The sequence below is a fragment of the Colius striatus genome, chromosome 3 (assembly GCF_028858725.1).
Source record: "Colius striatus isolate bColStr4 chromosome 3, bColStr4.1.hap1, whole genome shotgun sequence".
In the NCBI taxonomy this organism is placed as follows: Eukaryota; Metazoa; Chordata; class Aves; order Coliiformes; family Coliidae; genus Colius; species Colius striatus.
Window position 1 is genome coordinate 64,153,637 of NC_084761.1, and position 16,341 is coordinate 64,169,977.

Consider the following 16,341-nt stretch of genomic DNA (forward strand, 5'->3'; position numbering starts at 1 on the left):
ATTTATTAGAGATCATCTGACCTTGTTTAGGCAACATGGTGACGCTGACATTTTTATTCAGTTTAAGATATGAAAATCCACATTTGTAAACTGATCTGAGGCAGGATTTACTTTACAGCACGATATGCCCTTGTAGTTTACACAGGTTCACGTGACTAACCAAACTCACCAAAGGGCTGTTGCTTTTACATGATTGATGTCTGTTCTGAGCAGCAGTGGCCTGGGAACTCTCTGACATGCGTACCCTGGGTTCAGTCTGCTGTGGGCTGCCTGACCGAAGCCTTGATAGTGTGCATTAAACTGGCTTTGAAAGGCTTCTCCCGCTTTCCTAAGACAGGTCTCTTTCTGTCTAGTAATGACTATTTTCAAACAAAACAATGATCTTTGAAGTAATGCTGTTATAATAATTATGAGTAGGTAGCATTTGGGCAGGTGTGTTTGATACGGCAGTGCTAGGCAGCTGCAGCCTTGTGAGCTGGCTGTAAACCTACTGAGCTGGATAGATGCCACCTTGACCTCTGCTGCCCTGGGAGGATCCTGGAAGAGGGTGAGAACTAGAGAGATAGGTCTGAACTGAGGTTTCTGGAGAGCTGCTTCTCAGAGCGGCCTCACCCAGAGCTGTGCTGTGTCTGGATTTTAAAACGTGTCAGCAGTGGGAGAGGATGCAACAAGTAGGCCTGGCTTACTACAGACATGGTCTGTCCCTGGAGATCACTGAGGAGTTTATCCCAGTCAGCTTCAGTGGGATGTCCTCTCCAGCATTATAATGGGGATGGATCACGTCCTTTTAAGATTTCCTTTACAAAGTATCTCTATGAGGCAGCACACAGTGCGTCAAGGTTGAGAAGAAGAACAAGTACTTCAGAAGCTACACCACCTCACTCCATTTAGAAAGTGTCTGTGGCTAGCTACTCTCATGAAGAATCTCTCACAGTAGGCAGAACTTCTCTTATAGCTTGCTTATGCTGTTTATAATCCATAATTTATATCCTAGTGATCCGGATGGAATTCCACACTGGTAATCTCACCTGACTTTTGTAATACTTACCAGTGCGTTTAGGGGTTTTGTGTAACAGTTTGTAAGCGGCAGTAAATGAGTGAATATGCCTTATGCACGTGAATGTGTATAGGACCTCAAATTAAGCATTAGTAACCTTCATAGGATTATGTTGTAAACTTTGGAGAAATATGAGGAGGTGGAATATTTACAATTTTATTTTAAAAAAAGAAAAATCACAATTCAAAAGGTTGTGGATCCCAAGAGCTTGGTTCTTTGTAATTCCTGCAACCTTACTTTGGAGGAATAAAGTGTTGCCCAATTTAAAGAACTGCTAGATCAGATCTGTCAATAGTAATAATTAAATATTGGTGGAACAGTTATTGCTAAATCAAATGTGCTCAAATTTATATTTTCTCAGCTGCATAAATAATTTAATTCAATAGTTTTGTAAAGTATTTTCTGTTTAGTGTTTTCTACACAAAAAGAGTCAATTCATTTTGTAGAAAGTAAAATATACTATTCTTTTCTCTTGCATTCCTCACAAATTGCCAATAAACCTTTTAGTTGTTGTTGTTTAGAAACTAATTGAAGAAAAACTACCAAAACACAGAAAAGCACTGTGAATTAGACTGTCTGCTTTTAGGTGATAGATATTAAGCAGCGGTGAACAAAGGAGGTGATGCTAGTGTGTCCCGCAAACTACTTGTGATAATCTTACTCTGAGGCATTATTTTTAAACTCCAGACATGTACTAATCTTATTGACACTTGGTGATAATGAAACCTTAAATCTCTTGTTCTTCCCATTAGGTATATCAGTATATCAAACAAGGTATTTATCTGTGGGTTTATCAACAGGCAGTGTTTTATTGTTGTCAATCTGTTTCTTGTAACAGGTAGGTGCTCCATTATGAAAATGAAAAACTTTGTTTATCTTCCTTAAAAAGCACCTTGTGATCTTCTGAGGTCCATTAAATATGACTTATAAAATGTCTACTTTATGCACACTGCTGTTTATTATATTCAAGTATGTCAATTGGTAAGTGCTGCTAACTGGATCTTAGGTGGTTGTACTCTCTTTTCTGAGTTTCCTGTCTGTGGTCATTAGAGGAGATGACCTTGAAATCTTGTGCTTTTATCACAGACTAAAGGTTAAAGAGTGCGGTTCTTCTGAGGACAAATATGAATGTAAATGTTTTTTGGAGGTTTTTTTTTTACAAGGTATTGGTTATCGTTTTATTTTAAACTTGTCACATGTGAAAGATGTTGCAGTGAATTTCTCACTTGAGTGCTTGTACCAAAAAATGTTTACTATAACTCATATTATGTTCTTGGAATTAGTGAATTCAGAATGATGGAACAGTGGAAAAACAGTCAAGAGCCTAAACTTTAAGGGGGAAAAACCAACATGCTCTGCTTTCTCCCTGCTTTCTTTAGCTTCTGTCGTGATATGCCTGTTATTAATATTAATTCCTATGTATGGAAAAGAGAAAAGCTATACCATTAATTTGTGTCTTTGATTTTAGATTAACAAAGCCCTTGTCATTTGCGGATTGTGTTGGGGACGAACTGCCATGGGGATGGGAAGCCACCTATGATCCTCAGATTGGTGTGTACTATATTGATCACATCAACCGTAAGTATTTTTCAATTTGCCATATTGATTCTACAGGAAGGCTCATCTTGATTAGACTTTACTGAGACCTTCTAAAGCAAGACTGGAAGTAAAGAAAGATTTCTATTAAGAGAAGTGTAGTTTAAGTAGCAGTTTCTGATTTTCAGTAGACAAATTATCCCATCTGCATACATGGATTTGCTGGGGGTGGCTACAGACGTGTTACAGCTGGCTCAAAATAATTCATATGTCTCTTCATCTTTTTCTACAGAAGAAGCACATGTAATGTGTACTAAATAAAGATGGTTTCTATCTTTTGGTATGTGTAAAATGTAAGATGTTTAGTAGCTGTTAAATATTCAGCAATGCACACTGATAGTCTGATATGAGTAACAAAAACGGGCTTCAGTCTGACTTCTGAAAGGAATTATTGTGGAAAAGGTAGTATGGAGTGGGGGGGATATTTCTAACTTGTAACTGAAGTCTGGCAAGTACAGTTCTAAGAATGTTGTAGAATACATTTCAGGCTATAAATAATGCTATGTTTGGTAGTAATTGGAAAGGGAATGTGGAATCAAAACGCTGGGGAAAATTTCCTCCAATATAACATTATTGGCTTTAAAAGGCTTACAAGAAAATCTGCTAGTACAAAATGACTACATCTGTTTCTAGATATATTTTAATTGTATAGAAATGATGTCTAAGCCATACAAAATGATAGCAAAATTTGAAATATAATGCTTGTTAGACTTATCAAAATGAAAAGTGTTTCTATCTTATTAACTGATACCTTTTTCTAAATTTTCAGAAATTGTCTTTAATGACATAATAAAAGAGATTCTATTTGAGATCAGTACTTAAATGTTGCCTGCCATCTGTGCTAGCAGTTCTGTGTACTTACTTAAAATATAGTAAGATGTCTATGCCCATTTCAGATGCTTTAGGTTAGCAGTGACAACTGCACAAAGTCAGTAGATACAGCATGGACAGTAAGAAACCTTCTGGAACACAAGCTGGAGACAAGGGTCAATACCCATGCCATCTCAAATGTATGGGCATGTGAATCAACCCTGAGATATCCAAGTGCTTTTGTAGTCAATAGCTATCTAGTCAATACAGTCAATGTAATGTAGAGTGTGATGGAGCTGACTAGTTGGGTGTCTGCTTTGAAGATAAGCTGATTTAAGCTCCTTTGGTTGGATTGGACTGGAACTCTGCTAACTGGAATGGGACATTAGCTATCTACTGTGCTTATTGAATACCTGCAGATAGACACCTAATCTTGAACTGAATCCCACCCTGTAACCTTATTTGGGCTTTTATAGTCCTGCTTTATTGGTATAACAATTAGAGTTACATGTGATGTTACATGTAGTGTTAAATGTTCCTGCACTTTAAAAAACAGGAAAATAAAAGAATTCAAAAGATGAAGAAAGTAAAGGATTTCTTCTGAATCTAAATTCTCTTATCAGGGGAAACTTGTCTTTAGCTTTTGCTTTGGCCAAAACTATTAAACATAAAGCTATAAAATTTTGAGAGGCACTCTGCACTTCTGGGTGTTTTGAAAGTGCTGTGAAATTGCTGCTCTGATAATCATGCATTGATGTATGCTCAAAAGTTTCAGTCAGTTCTAAAAATCTCAGTCTTGTAGTCTTGAGTTTTAAGTGCTATTTCTGTGCATTGAAGGTGAATTTCTGAATAGTATGAGTGGTTTGTGGGTTGAAGTTCTGCTTTACACATGTCAAGTGTTGAGACTTGCTTGGACAGCAGTGTATTGGAATCCTCTTGAAAATTGTTAATATATTGCAAACACCAATGCTTCCACTTAACAGAGAAGAGTTGTGTATATCCATGTGTACACGTGTCTTCTTGTGGCTGAGACAAAAAAAGCATGATCTGTTAGCTTTCTTTTTATTATGTTAATGTGTATGATGAGTGATGAAATGGTGTAATTTGGTATACTTAGTGGTTTCAATTCACTGTTCACTAGTGCATTTGGTTCCTCTTATATTAATATATATGTTGCTTTAACCATTTCTGTGAAACTTCTTATTTTGTGAAGTGGTATATTTTAGTTTTGTACACTGTATCTCATGCAGTGCTTTGGTAAGAATACTCTTGAGTTGCTGGAGGGTAAACTGGCTAAGAGTCTCATAAGTAGGTCATTTGTCTGATATGCCAAATGTGGAGCTTATAACTTCATCTGACTGGGGTACATGTGTTGTTTTGATGCTACTGAAATCTCTATTGAATCATTAGAGGAAAAAGCCGTTTTAGAAAGCAGTTTTTGCGCCTGCTTACTGTTTTCTTAGCAGTGTAATAATTCAGATGCTTTTTTTTAATTGGAACTGTGAAAATTCTTTATCAGGACAGTGGCTATGTTAGAACAAGGAAGACTCCTTTATTCTTTCACCCCTATTGATTATAATTTTGTTAATTCCCCCTCTTACTGAACAAAGAAGCCCAATGAAAGGGAAAAACTGTACCCACTGTTGGGAGGACCAAATGGATAGATGACTGGAAAACAAATTGGATAAAGTGGAATTTCAGGTCTTGTAAGTGGCAGCTTGAGGGATAGCACCTTAGGTTAGCAGTGACAACTGCACAAAGTCAATAGATACAGCATGGACAGTAAGACACTGTCCAAGAAGAAATCTGTTTCCATGTGTTAGGGAGAGGTGACTGAAAATGTTATATGTTCACTGTCTTCTGGCTGGATTTATTTCAGCAAACTGTTCGGGAATGTTCAACACTGATAGAGAAGTTCTGGGGAGAATCCAGCAGAGGGCTATCAAGATGATCAGGGGACTGGAACATCACTCTTATGAGGAAAGACTGTGAGACCTGAGGCTATTTAGCCTGGAGAAGAGAAAACCGAGGGGAGATCTTATCAACACTTAATAAAAAGAGACTTGCCTCATCCTCTCAACACTCTCTTTAGGTGTTTTGGTTTTTTTTTTTTGTGGTGTCCAGTGACAGGACAAAGGGTAATGGGCACAAGCTGGAACACAGGAAGTTCTACTTGAATATGAGAAATTTCTTTCCTATGAGGGTGAGGGAGCACTGGCACAGACTGCCCAGGGAAGGTGTGGAGTCTCCTTCTCTGGAGATTTTCAAAATCCACCTGGACATGTTCCTGTGCAACCTGATTGAGGTGAACCTGCTTTAGGAGAGGATTTGACGAGATGATCTCTAGAGGTCCTTCCAAACCCAACCATTCCGTGATTCTGTGTAATGAGATTTTTTCAAATACAGTTTGATTTTTCTCTAGCTCTTGCTGATTGCCTTAGAGGTTTCTTATGATCCTTTTGGATGATGTAATCCACTTTGAGAAACACTGACTGAGGTCATTACTTATGACTATATTAGCCCAATTAGGAGTTTTAATGTGATGCTTTCAGCTTCAAGGGAGACCAGATTACAAGCCATCTGGCAAGGCAGAACATGCATATGATGTGGGTAGCTAATACCATGAGAATCTAAATGCTTACCTTGGGGTTCAGCAGCACTCTTTGTTAGAGGGATCACCGAAGAAGTATTATTTGGTGGTCAAGGACCGAGAAGTTTCTTCTGTGCGGGATCCTTCTTACTGTGGTTTGGGAGAGTCCAAAGATTTTATAGCTTGTGCTGATCACACGTATAATTGTTACTGCATATACTTACTTGTGTGTTCATCTGCTTCAGCTAATTTGCTAACATTTGCTAATTTTGCTAAATAACACAGGCACTGAAGACAATACCAAAAATAACACAAACGTATTACTCTATTTCATGTATCTACAGGCAAAGTCGTCACTTAAAATTTTTCCAATTCTTCTGCAGATTTTCAACATCAGGCATTAAGTGGCTGCGATGCAAATATTTATGCTCTCAGAACTTGGATCTGCAAACACTTTTAAGCTGATATAAGAGTTAGCCCCATTCTGTTGCTACTTCTGGCCTTTTGTTCTGTCCCTGCAATGTTTTTAATTATACTGGCATGAACATTTGCATGGCCAGATCAGGGAGCTGATTCAACTTGAAAAAAAAATACTATTTGATCTCCTTTCCACACCCTTATTTATGCTAGCCAGAGAGGGAAGGTGACCTGGGGATATGAATGAACAGTCAGGTGGAAGAGATGGGACAGCTGCTTTTCATGGTAGCACTGGTTAAAGGTATGTAGAAGTGATACCCTTAAAATTTGCTTTGTTCAGCACCCTGTGCAGGCTTACTGGGAATCAACTTTGACTCACTTTGGTTATGATTTCCAGGTGCACTTCTTGGCTGGTGGTGGCAGCTGAAGCAGCAGTCATTACTTGCTCTGACTCCTGTCCCGACACTGTGTCAGCTTGAGGATATGTAATAAACATGGGGGTGTGAGTGGTTGTTCTCTGCCTCTTCTTCCTTTTCTCAGCTGCTCAGATTTTCTGGTCCAGATAATTTCATGGAATGTGTGTAGATGAACAGCTATGGAAGTAACAGGAAACTTCTACTTCTGGCTTAACATGAATAGTCTGAGCAAGTCCTGGGCTGGGACAAGTTCTGCCTTGCCTTCATCACCCTACATATTCCTAGATAACTTATCTTCTTTACTTCCAGTTCTTATTTGCAAGATCAGGAATAACCAGGCAAGTGGTTGTTGTCTGCAACACATTGATCTACTTAACTTGTGCTAAATGCAGAGTATGTGTTTTAACGTTTAGTGGCAGGGAAAGTGGAAAGACACCGAATGACAGGACTTAAAACATAAGGCTGGGAAGGAATAGCCCAGTAGTATTTCAGACCATAACATTACTTTCTTATTGCCACCCTGGATTTCATATTCTGTATGACTATTTTTCTCTCTGCCCTCCACCCCCAGCACTTTGCTTTAAAATGGAGTTGAACATCTACCTTATCAGCTTCTGCAGCTCCTCCCTGCTTAGTTTTTATTTTCAACTTCAGAATCATGAATACACCTTTCCCAGAGACAGATGCCTACCACTATTTCATCTGCAAAGAAAAATTGAGTCGGAGTGATGCTAAAACGTCAGGAAACAGAGGTAGAGGGATTTATGTCTTGAGAATAGACACAATAGCTTGAGAACAGAATTCATTGGAGGTCCCTATTTCTCCACTTGGTGTCTTTCCTTCTTACAATGCCAAAGCCCAGCTATTTATCTATACTATTTGGCACAATGCAGTGTTTTAACTACAGCCATTCTGTTTCTTCTTGTAATCTTAAAGGCTTTCTTGCCAGTTTGCACCTATGATACTGATTTATCTAATGCAGGGGGTTTTGTGGATAGACTGAGCTTTCTCTGCTTCGGCCTGAGGCTGTAGTACATCTGCATCTATGAAAGTATGACAGACTGTATTTTCAGGCAAAGAAGAAATCTGAAAATCACACCGTTACTCTGCAATTACCATTATCTTTAGGGAGTTGAATAGTATATCATGATCATAAATGTGCACTGTTTGTTCCCATCACTGTCTTCTAAGCAAGTGGTGACATACAGGCATTTAGGAAACAACTGTGAAGACTCTTTACTGTCAGTTAATACACATAGTGAAAGCGCAAGTGCAGTATATCTTGTTTCGAATCTTACTTACAGGTAAGTATCTTCTCTGTGCCCTGGCTGTAGGAAGAGATTAATCTAGCATAGTGGCTACAGAAGGAGGGCACCAGCAATGAAGGCTCTGGATTAAAGATTATTTTAGCTGCTGACTTTTATGTGAACATCATACTTGCATGTTTTTCTTATGTCTTACTTTTGATAGTCATAGCAGTAGTACATTACCTATTTACTGGATAATGTAGAGCAAAATTCTCAGAGTTGCTTCTGCATTTCACTCTGAGATGTATAATCATATTCTACCCAACATCTAGAGAAAACTAATGTGTCATAAAGATAACATGTTCAATATTTCTTTGTAAAAATACCTGAATAAATATTACTTGGAAATTTGCTCATACTAGCACAGTGTAGCTGGAAAATGTTCCAGTTTTCTCTCATTACTCAAATTCAAGGACAGATTTAGTTTACAGAAAAGCTAAGAAGATATCTGGAAGAGAGGAAACATTTTTTTGTGTGCAAATTCTGTGGAAGGTAACAAACTGTAGAGAACTCAGTTCCAAGGATGCTCTGAAAAATGTAATTTTCCTCTATGTCTCTCTTTAGAACCCACATTCCATCTTATTATGTGATAAAATGTGATTTTCTTTGAGTATATTAGATCATTTTTGAGACACTGTATATGTCATCTTTTTGGAATTCACAGTCTTACCAAAACTGCTTTTTCTGTAACATGCTGTTCTTTAGCTTTTGTTTACCTATTGAACAAATACATTAGTGTGAAGTGATGTAATATTTGTTTGTGAATTCTTTGTCAAATTTTTGGATAAAAAAATTGTTTTTCTTCTTATTTGAGTTTGAACTGTAAGTACTTTTAAAAGCAGGGGGGAAATAGAATTTTTTTAAAAGTGCATTCAGAAAGCCACTGGTAAGTAAGCAATAAAAGACTTTCTTTAAGCCAGTCTTGTAACACTTGGTTATTCTCTCTGAAACTGGTGGTACTTCATTTGCTCTTTTGATGTTCACTGAGACTTGCATCTCAGTTACCTGCAATATTTGTTATGCTGCTTGAAGTACAATGAAGTAATATTTGCGCTCTTTTTTTCTAAGTGTATTTTTGTCTGATTGCAGCAAAAGTACTGGAGTACTGGAAAGACAATTTGTTTATCAAGAAATGGGGGGGGGGATATACTTGTAGAATAAACATACCTATTGTGATTACATAGTGGTGTTGATAAAATTGTTTTCACCACTTACCACTAAGCTAACTTGTGTTATCCTGTGATGATTGAGATCAGATACCGGTTTTCCTCTTCTGGTGTTATCTGTCAAAGGGTGGTTGTTGGTTTTGTGTGTGCTGTCTTGTGACATTTTTGTGCCAGATACCATTGAAACTGTGATTCTTTCCTTGCTGCAACTAGCCCCAGTTTGGTTTCCTTGCAGCCTTTTTTAACGGGTTTGCCTTCAGCATGTGGTAGGCTGCTTTATAGGTACCTCTTCCTTTTCAAACTACCTCTGTGATGCAGAAGGTGATCCTACCACAGCAAAACCACTGGGAGCTGTTAAAAAACCAATCTGGATTTAGCTTGCACACATTCTTCAGCCACTGGGGTTCAGGAGCAGCATCAGTGATGAGGGATCTTGGATGTAGTCAGCTATTTGGTTTAGGGTTTTAAGGCCTGTGTTACTCCCTTGAGGGTGGAGTTCCATTTGGTTGGAGGTAGTAGTCCTGCAATTATTATGGGAGATAACTAGAGGCATCAGGTGTAATTCTTTGCCTTGCTATTTCAGGCACAGAAATTGTCACCCTGACACAAAGTTGTGGCATGATGCAGTTCAGAGCACAAACAACTGTGTCCAGCACACTACTGCATCAGTCAGAACTACCCTCTTTTCAGGGTTCAGCCCCTGCAGTTTTGCCACCTCTTGCCTTGTCTTGTAGTTCTGGTCTCCAGGTCTGGGAACTTTCCTGTAAGTTAGTATCTGAGGGAGAATGTGCATAGTATCGATGAGTAGATCCATACTTAAGATTCTAATGGATTACTCAATCCATAAGTAGGCTTGGTGCCACCAAAATAAAGATATCTAGTTCCTTCCCCGGTTGGGCTCTTTTTCATCTTTTATGCTGGCGCTTTGGACCTTTGGTAACATTGCACAGTTCACTTAACCTACCAGAATGTGATGTATTTGCTTTCATGTTACTTTTTGGAGCCAGTGTGAGTTTGGGTGGGTTTACTCCATTGAATAGACTTCTGGTTTTTCTGTGTTGAGAAAGCAGCAGAGACTGCGAAAGAGAACATATGAACATGTAATATTTGGAGAGTGTGGGTTGAAGTGACACAGTAGAAACCATTGCTGTCAAAAAGGAGAGCTATTTACAGCAGCTGTAGCTGTTGCATGCAATTCCCTCTGCTCTTCGTGTTACAAATCTTAGGTTTTTGGTCCTTGTTTCTAGCTAGGTTCAACTAGTTTTGCTTGGAATACACCTGTCTTCTGAGATGGTAATTCTGCTACATTTACAAACTGAAATAATGTAAGGGCATATGTTTAAACAGATGAGAGTTCTGTCTTCAGGGTGAATAGTATAATGTCGTGATTTTGTCTCCTCTTGCTATGTATGTGTCCTTATCAAGTAGCAATCTAGCATCTCTGGCACTTTTTTTAGTGAGACCCCTTGAGAGTACTACTTCTGTAATTGTGTTGCCTAAATGCAACGTGTCTGACTGAAGACAGCTTACATGTGGGTCATTCTAGAGCCAATTGATGCTATTATTTGTTTTTTGGCGAGAGGAGATGTTGGAAGACTATTGTTTCCACATATTGTTAATCTTGTAGTAAAATGTCTAATTCTCTCATGTCTAGCCGTAGGACATCAGGGAGCCATTCCCTTCCCTGTGGGATTTTCTAGTGGGATTTTAATTTCATGTATTTTAGGGAAATAAGATCTACTGCTGATAAGGTAATAGTTTCCTTCTGTTCAAGTAGACTGTAAAAATTTGGCAGAGCTTCTTGATAGCAGACAGGAACATAAGATAAAAAAATCTCATTTAAAAAATATAGCATGCCTGGCTATCACCTGTACCTGTGTGTAATATATATCATATGTATAATTACACATAGCATTCCTAACATGGCAGGCCAAGAAGCAAATTCTAGCCAGAGGAATAAACAAAATTTTCAAGGCATAAAGTCAGGCATGGCATTTTGGTTTTGAATTATTGTTTGAGCCAAATTCTTTGCTGAGTTTAAGTGCATCAAACCTGGCTGGTGGCAAGCCAGGAAGAGTGCACTGCATGAATAGCAGTATGATTAAAGCCAGTGCAGCTTCCTCTTCTGTGTTACAGGGCTGTGATCATTTCAGTGCACAGGAATGTCCCTGGGTGGAGCATTGCCATCCTGCCACTCATGCTATTCTGCTGGCCGAGACCACAAGTGTTTTCTGTCTCACAAAAGTCCCACTCAGGGTGGGCAGTCACTCAGATCTTTAAAAACAGGAGGAAATAAATTACTTCTTTATAATTTTAATGAATTTATTAACTACGTACTTGCAGTAATTTGTTTAAAGTTAATTTGTTTTAACCAAGATCACTTAATAGAATTGAGTCATTTTGATTTGCATGTGGCTTTGCCAAATGACACTAAACCCAAGTCATATTAGGAATGTTTAAACTGGATATTCTGTTACAGTGGATGGTTATTTTGCATTGGGATTGGACAAAGGAAGTTGATATATAAAGACCTTTTAAAATCTAAGGAGGACTCTTGTTTACAGCCTGATGTAGAACTCTTAGTTATTTAAAGATCAATTTTAAGGAGATTCCTTTAGTTTGTATCTAAGTTTGTGACACGGAAAACAATGGCTAGTATATCTCTTCTGTCATTTCCTCTACAAAAAAAACCCCTGAACTCTTGAATTTATTTTTCTGATAATGCAGAAAGTATTGGAGAGGTCATACCCAGGGGGATGGGTTGTTCGTTCTCCACTGCTGATAACTGAAGTCCAGTTAGCATTTTCTAGAACAGGTACAAACCTGCAGCTCTGTCTAGCGTTCATAACCAGTGCTTACTCCCCACCTGACCACCAGAAATAACATTCCCTAATCTGTCTAGCTAGCAATCCATTGCATGATTCATATCTACTGGAGACAAGGTTGTAAGGCATCTTGTTGCAGTCACCAGTGGAAATATTTATCTGCCCTGAAAAAGGAATGAGATCTCCTGAGTTTATTTTACATCAGCTGTTGAATAATAAGAGTAGGAAAATGTTTGGATGTTCTTTGTGTTATAAGTCTCACTCTTCCATTGAAGCATGAAGGGCTTTGCTTCTCATTTTGAAATGTTCAACAAGCTTTTCCCTCAATGACATGCATGTAACCATCCCAACAATATTCTTGTGTAATATAAGTTTGACCTTAACAGCAGGTGCTTAAAACATTCTAGTCCAAGGAAAAAAAAATTCTTATCTTTGTGAGATTTTACTATGAGAAGTGTAAATATTAGTTTTTGAAAGGACTCTGCTTTAAAAAAAACCCAAATAATACTGGCTCTTGGAAGGTACCTGTGCTCAAATGAACATACTTTTCAAAAAGCAGTACAACAGTACCAGAAATATTACCCATACTTCTGTCTTTTTTCTCTGCGGGATAAACCTACTGATTAAAATTGAGACAACTGAAAATTGTAGATGAACAAGCATATGGTGCTGCTACACAGGCGCACGTTTATATGTACACATGAACAACTTGCCAAACAAGTGGTACACTTTTTTTGAGTTTTCCATTTCAAAATATTTAAGAAGGCATAAAGTGAAAAATACTCCAGAGCCTTCTCTGCTTGGTAAAAGCTGAGTAACAATTCTGGGATATGCATTCCCGTACTGCTTTGCTTTTTCTGGGATTATGTATTTTCCTGACTGAGCATTTGTTCTGGAATAAAATACATGCAGATAGAATTGGCTGAGAATAATTTTCTCAGTCAGTGTACTAACAGAGGCAAATACCCAAACCTCAGTGTGCTGAAGTTACAGTGAGCAATTTTTAAAATGCAGGGTCACCTTTAACTCATTTGTGAGTATCAATATAAAAGACCTTAGCTCATGTCATGACAGTATTGTTTTGCAGATGCAACTTGGAGAGACAAAAAGAAAATGTTTGATTGTATTTGTCAGCAGTAGAAAATAATCTACTGCTGATCAGCTTTGTCCTTCTTTTGCAGTCACAAGGACAGGGCATCTGTAGGCCACGTTTTAGAACTCTGCAGGCTACATTTGGTCTTTGGGCTGCATGTCGAGCAATCCCCACTTAAAACCTACAAGGCAATTACCTACAACATGCTCGAAGATGAGACCTTCCAATCTTGTAAGATTATTTGGTGGCTGCTGGTTTCGCTCTTAAAACACAATCACATCATTACATTCTTCTAAAAAACGGAACATAACTGCATTTATCCTATTTGATCATTGACCCATGAGAATCTTGCTTCATGCTCTTCATCCTGCTTCACAAAAAAGGAGAGCTCTGGAAACCAGCACTTCTTATCTTGAGTAAATAACTGTGAATGTGGAGGTGTGTTAAAGCACAACAGCAATAAGTGGCCACAGATAGGGACATGTGTTGACCATTTAAGAGAGAAAAGGTATCGATTTGCTTCTTTGTGTGCCTGATACCTTTGCGGAAAAGAGCAGGTGGCTATAAATGTGGATATATGTGTGTGTGTGTCTGCAGCTACAGTTAGAGTTTTGGAGAGAGTGTTCCTGTTGGGGTTATTGGAAAAACAACTGTGTATAAAGCTTCTCTGCTTTAATCTTTTATGCACCACACTTGGGTTTACGTGATTTATACTCTCTAAGCATTTGTTGTGCACATCTAAGAAATACCTTTCCTAAGTAGAAACAAAAGCATGTCATGTTTGGAAATGGTTGGGGGGATGGTATATTTGTATTTATTTGTCTGCTTTTAGGTGCATCAGTAGTTCCATTGTAAATTTAGGATTCTACAAGGCTAGTTTTATGGGAGGCTGCTTCTCTTTTTTTTGCATTCCTTCTTCCTTATGTGATATTAACACCAAAAAAAAAGGCTTTTGAAAAACTAGTCAGTTTGGGAAATTGTTGCTAAGCAGAACCTGTCCTTATAAGCTCTTGCTGTTACAAAATCTGTGTTTATATATGGAGCGGAAAGGATACCTTCTCTCCAAAACTGCACTTCAGGAACGGTTCAGATTGGTTCTGTTGCAATTCTTCCCCTCACTGCTCTGTGTTCAGACCCCTGTTCCCATTTCTTCAGCCCTCCCCCTCCTTAGTTGTCATAGTAAGGCAATTCAGAGAACTAAAGTGGCAGAAATCTAACCCAGATAATAAACTTCCCTACTCCTGTTTTCAGAAAAAGTCTGAAGTAAATACTTTGCACTTAAATACTTTGGTACTGAGTGTTACTTTTTATCTCTGTGGGTCTATGTTGATTCATATTATGAAACTTAGAAAATGCAGTGTGTTGCACAGTTGCAATTTGATTTCAAACTTTTCATGGCTATGTCTCAGAAGAACATTTTTTGTACTTAGTATGGCTTTAAAGGAAGAATATTCATTGTGCACCTTCAAAAAGTGCTGAACCAAGTCAGGAAATATTAACGATAAGATTAAACATTCAGTCTTAACTCCTTCTCTTTGTATGTTTACATGCAAAGGTATTTTTAAAATATCTTGAAACCTCTAATTAGATAATTCTCATTACAAACTTTCTTAATATATATCACTATGGTACGTCTGATCCTCTTGTCTGTACATTTTATGCAAGTCTGTCTTCTATGTGGCTGCTGGAGTTAGAATGGTTGACCTGAAGCCCTTCGTGAATTAAGTGCCTGTTCCAGCCTACTCATTTATATTACCTGGGTAGTCAGTCAGTGGAAAGAAGTAGACAGTTCTTAAAAAATACAGTTCAGTCCTGTGTATCTTGGGCACCTGTCTTTGATGGAGTGAAGTACCCTCTGAGGGCAACCGTTTCTTGTCTATTGACTGTAAAAGAAAGTTGTATTTTGGATCAGATGCCTAGTGGGGATAGGCATAGAGTTAGGGGAGATCATCTGGGGAGTTAATGATCTGTTAGTTCAGTTACAGGGGAAAAGATAAAACTGTTTTCATAGAGAGAAAGGAGAGAGATAACCACTATAAAACATGAATAACATATGGCTGTAAAAACTAATGAAGTGGGGAGGAGGGGGGTTGGAAAAAGAGTAATAGCTAAGATTACATTTCATTTTTCAGAAATGCGTTCAATTTAAGATGTCATTGAAAGACTTTATTGATACAATCATTTCCAAATACTCTGATGCAAGAAATATGAGGGTTTTTTTCTTGAATTTTAGGATGTTATTTATTCAAGGTTGAAGATGCAGGAATGATCTACACAAGCATTTACCTGCTGTACCCTAATTCCTAATTTTGCAGTTTAAATACTATTTCTTACACACAATATTATTGCAAAAAAAACCACTTTAAAAACATTGAGCATTTGTTTAGTAACCAAACTCAAGCTATGGTTTAGACTTCCCTAACTGTGGTTTACAGGCAAGGATACAATTGAGTTGTCAACAGATTTCAGCAGAGATCTCTCTTTAAATGCTTTCTTTTTTCTCCTATAAAGAAACAACACAAATCGAAGATCCCAGGAAACAATGGAGGCAAGAACAAGAAAGAATGTTAAAAGATTATCTTATGATAGCCCAGGATGCTCTCAGTACTCAGAAAGAACTGTACCAGGTGAAAGAACAGAGGCTAGCACTTGCACTGGATGAGTATGTTCGGTTGAATGATGCCTACAAAGAAAAATCAAGCTCTCGTACAAGCTGTAAGTACAGTGGAGAACACAATGTAACTGCTTTGATCTGTGCCTTGCAGGGGTTCCTGTTTCTCTTTAGGATGAGTTTTCAAGGTTTGCTGTGAACACCTTGTACTCTGGGTTTTTTAGTGATAGCATCCTTACTTTTTTATTATTATTATTTAATATAAAGATATTCTGCTGGAGAGAACTCTCTTCTCTCTGATACAATTGAACTCCTTTGAGCCCTGGTTTAGAGCATTCGGCTCTGAAATCTACTTTGTCATGCAGTTTGTTAGAACAAAATTCTGCCAAATCTAGGTTCAAAGTAAATGAAATCTCTTGCACTTCATGGCTGCATACTGCAATGACCCTCCTG

The 16,341-nt window shown here is 38.0% G+C and overlaps 1 protein-coding gene across 2 annotated transcripts in view; it reads left to right on the top strand.

Moving 5' to 3' along the window:
* The window catches only part of WWC2 (WW and C2 domain containing 2), a 108,195-nt gene that overhangs the window by 39,246 nt on the left and 52,608 nt on the right, over positions 1-16,341 (top strand). For both annotated transcript variants that reach the window (XM_061992380.1, XM_061992381.1), the window contains 2 exons: positions 2,526-2,635; positions 15,789-15,992. In XM_061992380.1, the coding sequence (XP_061848364.1) occupies positions 2,526-2,635; positions 15,789-15,992 (314 nt within the window). The remainder of the gene's footprint in view (positions 1-2,525; positions 2,636-15,788; positions 15,993-16,341) is intronic.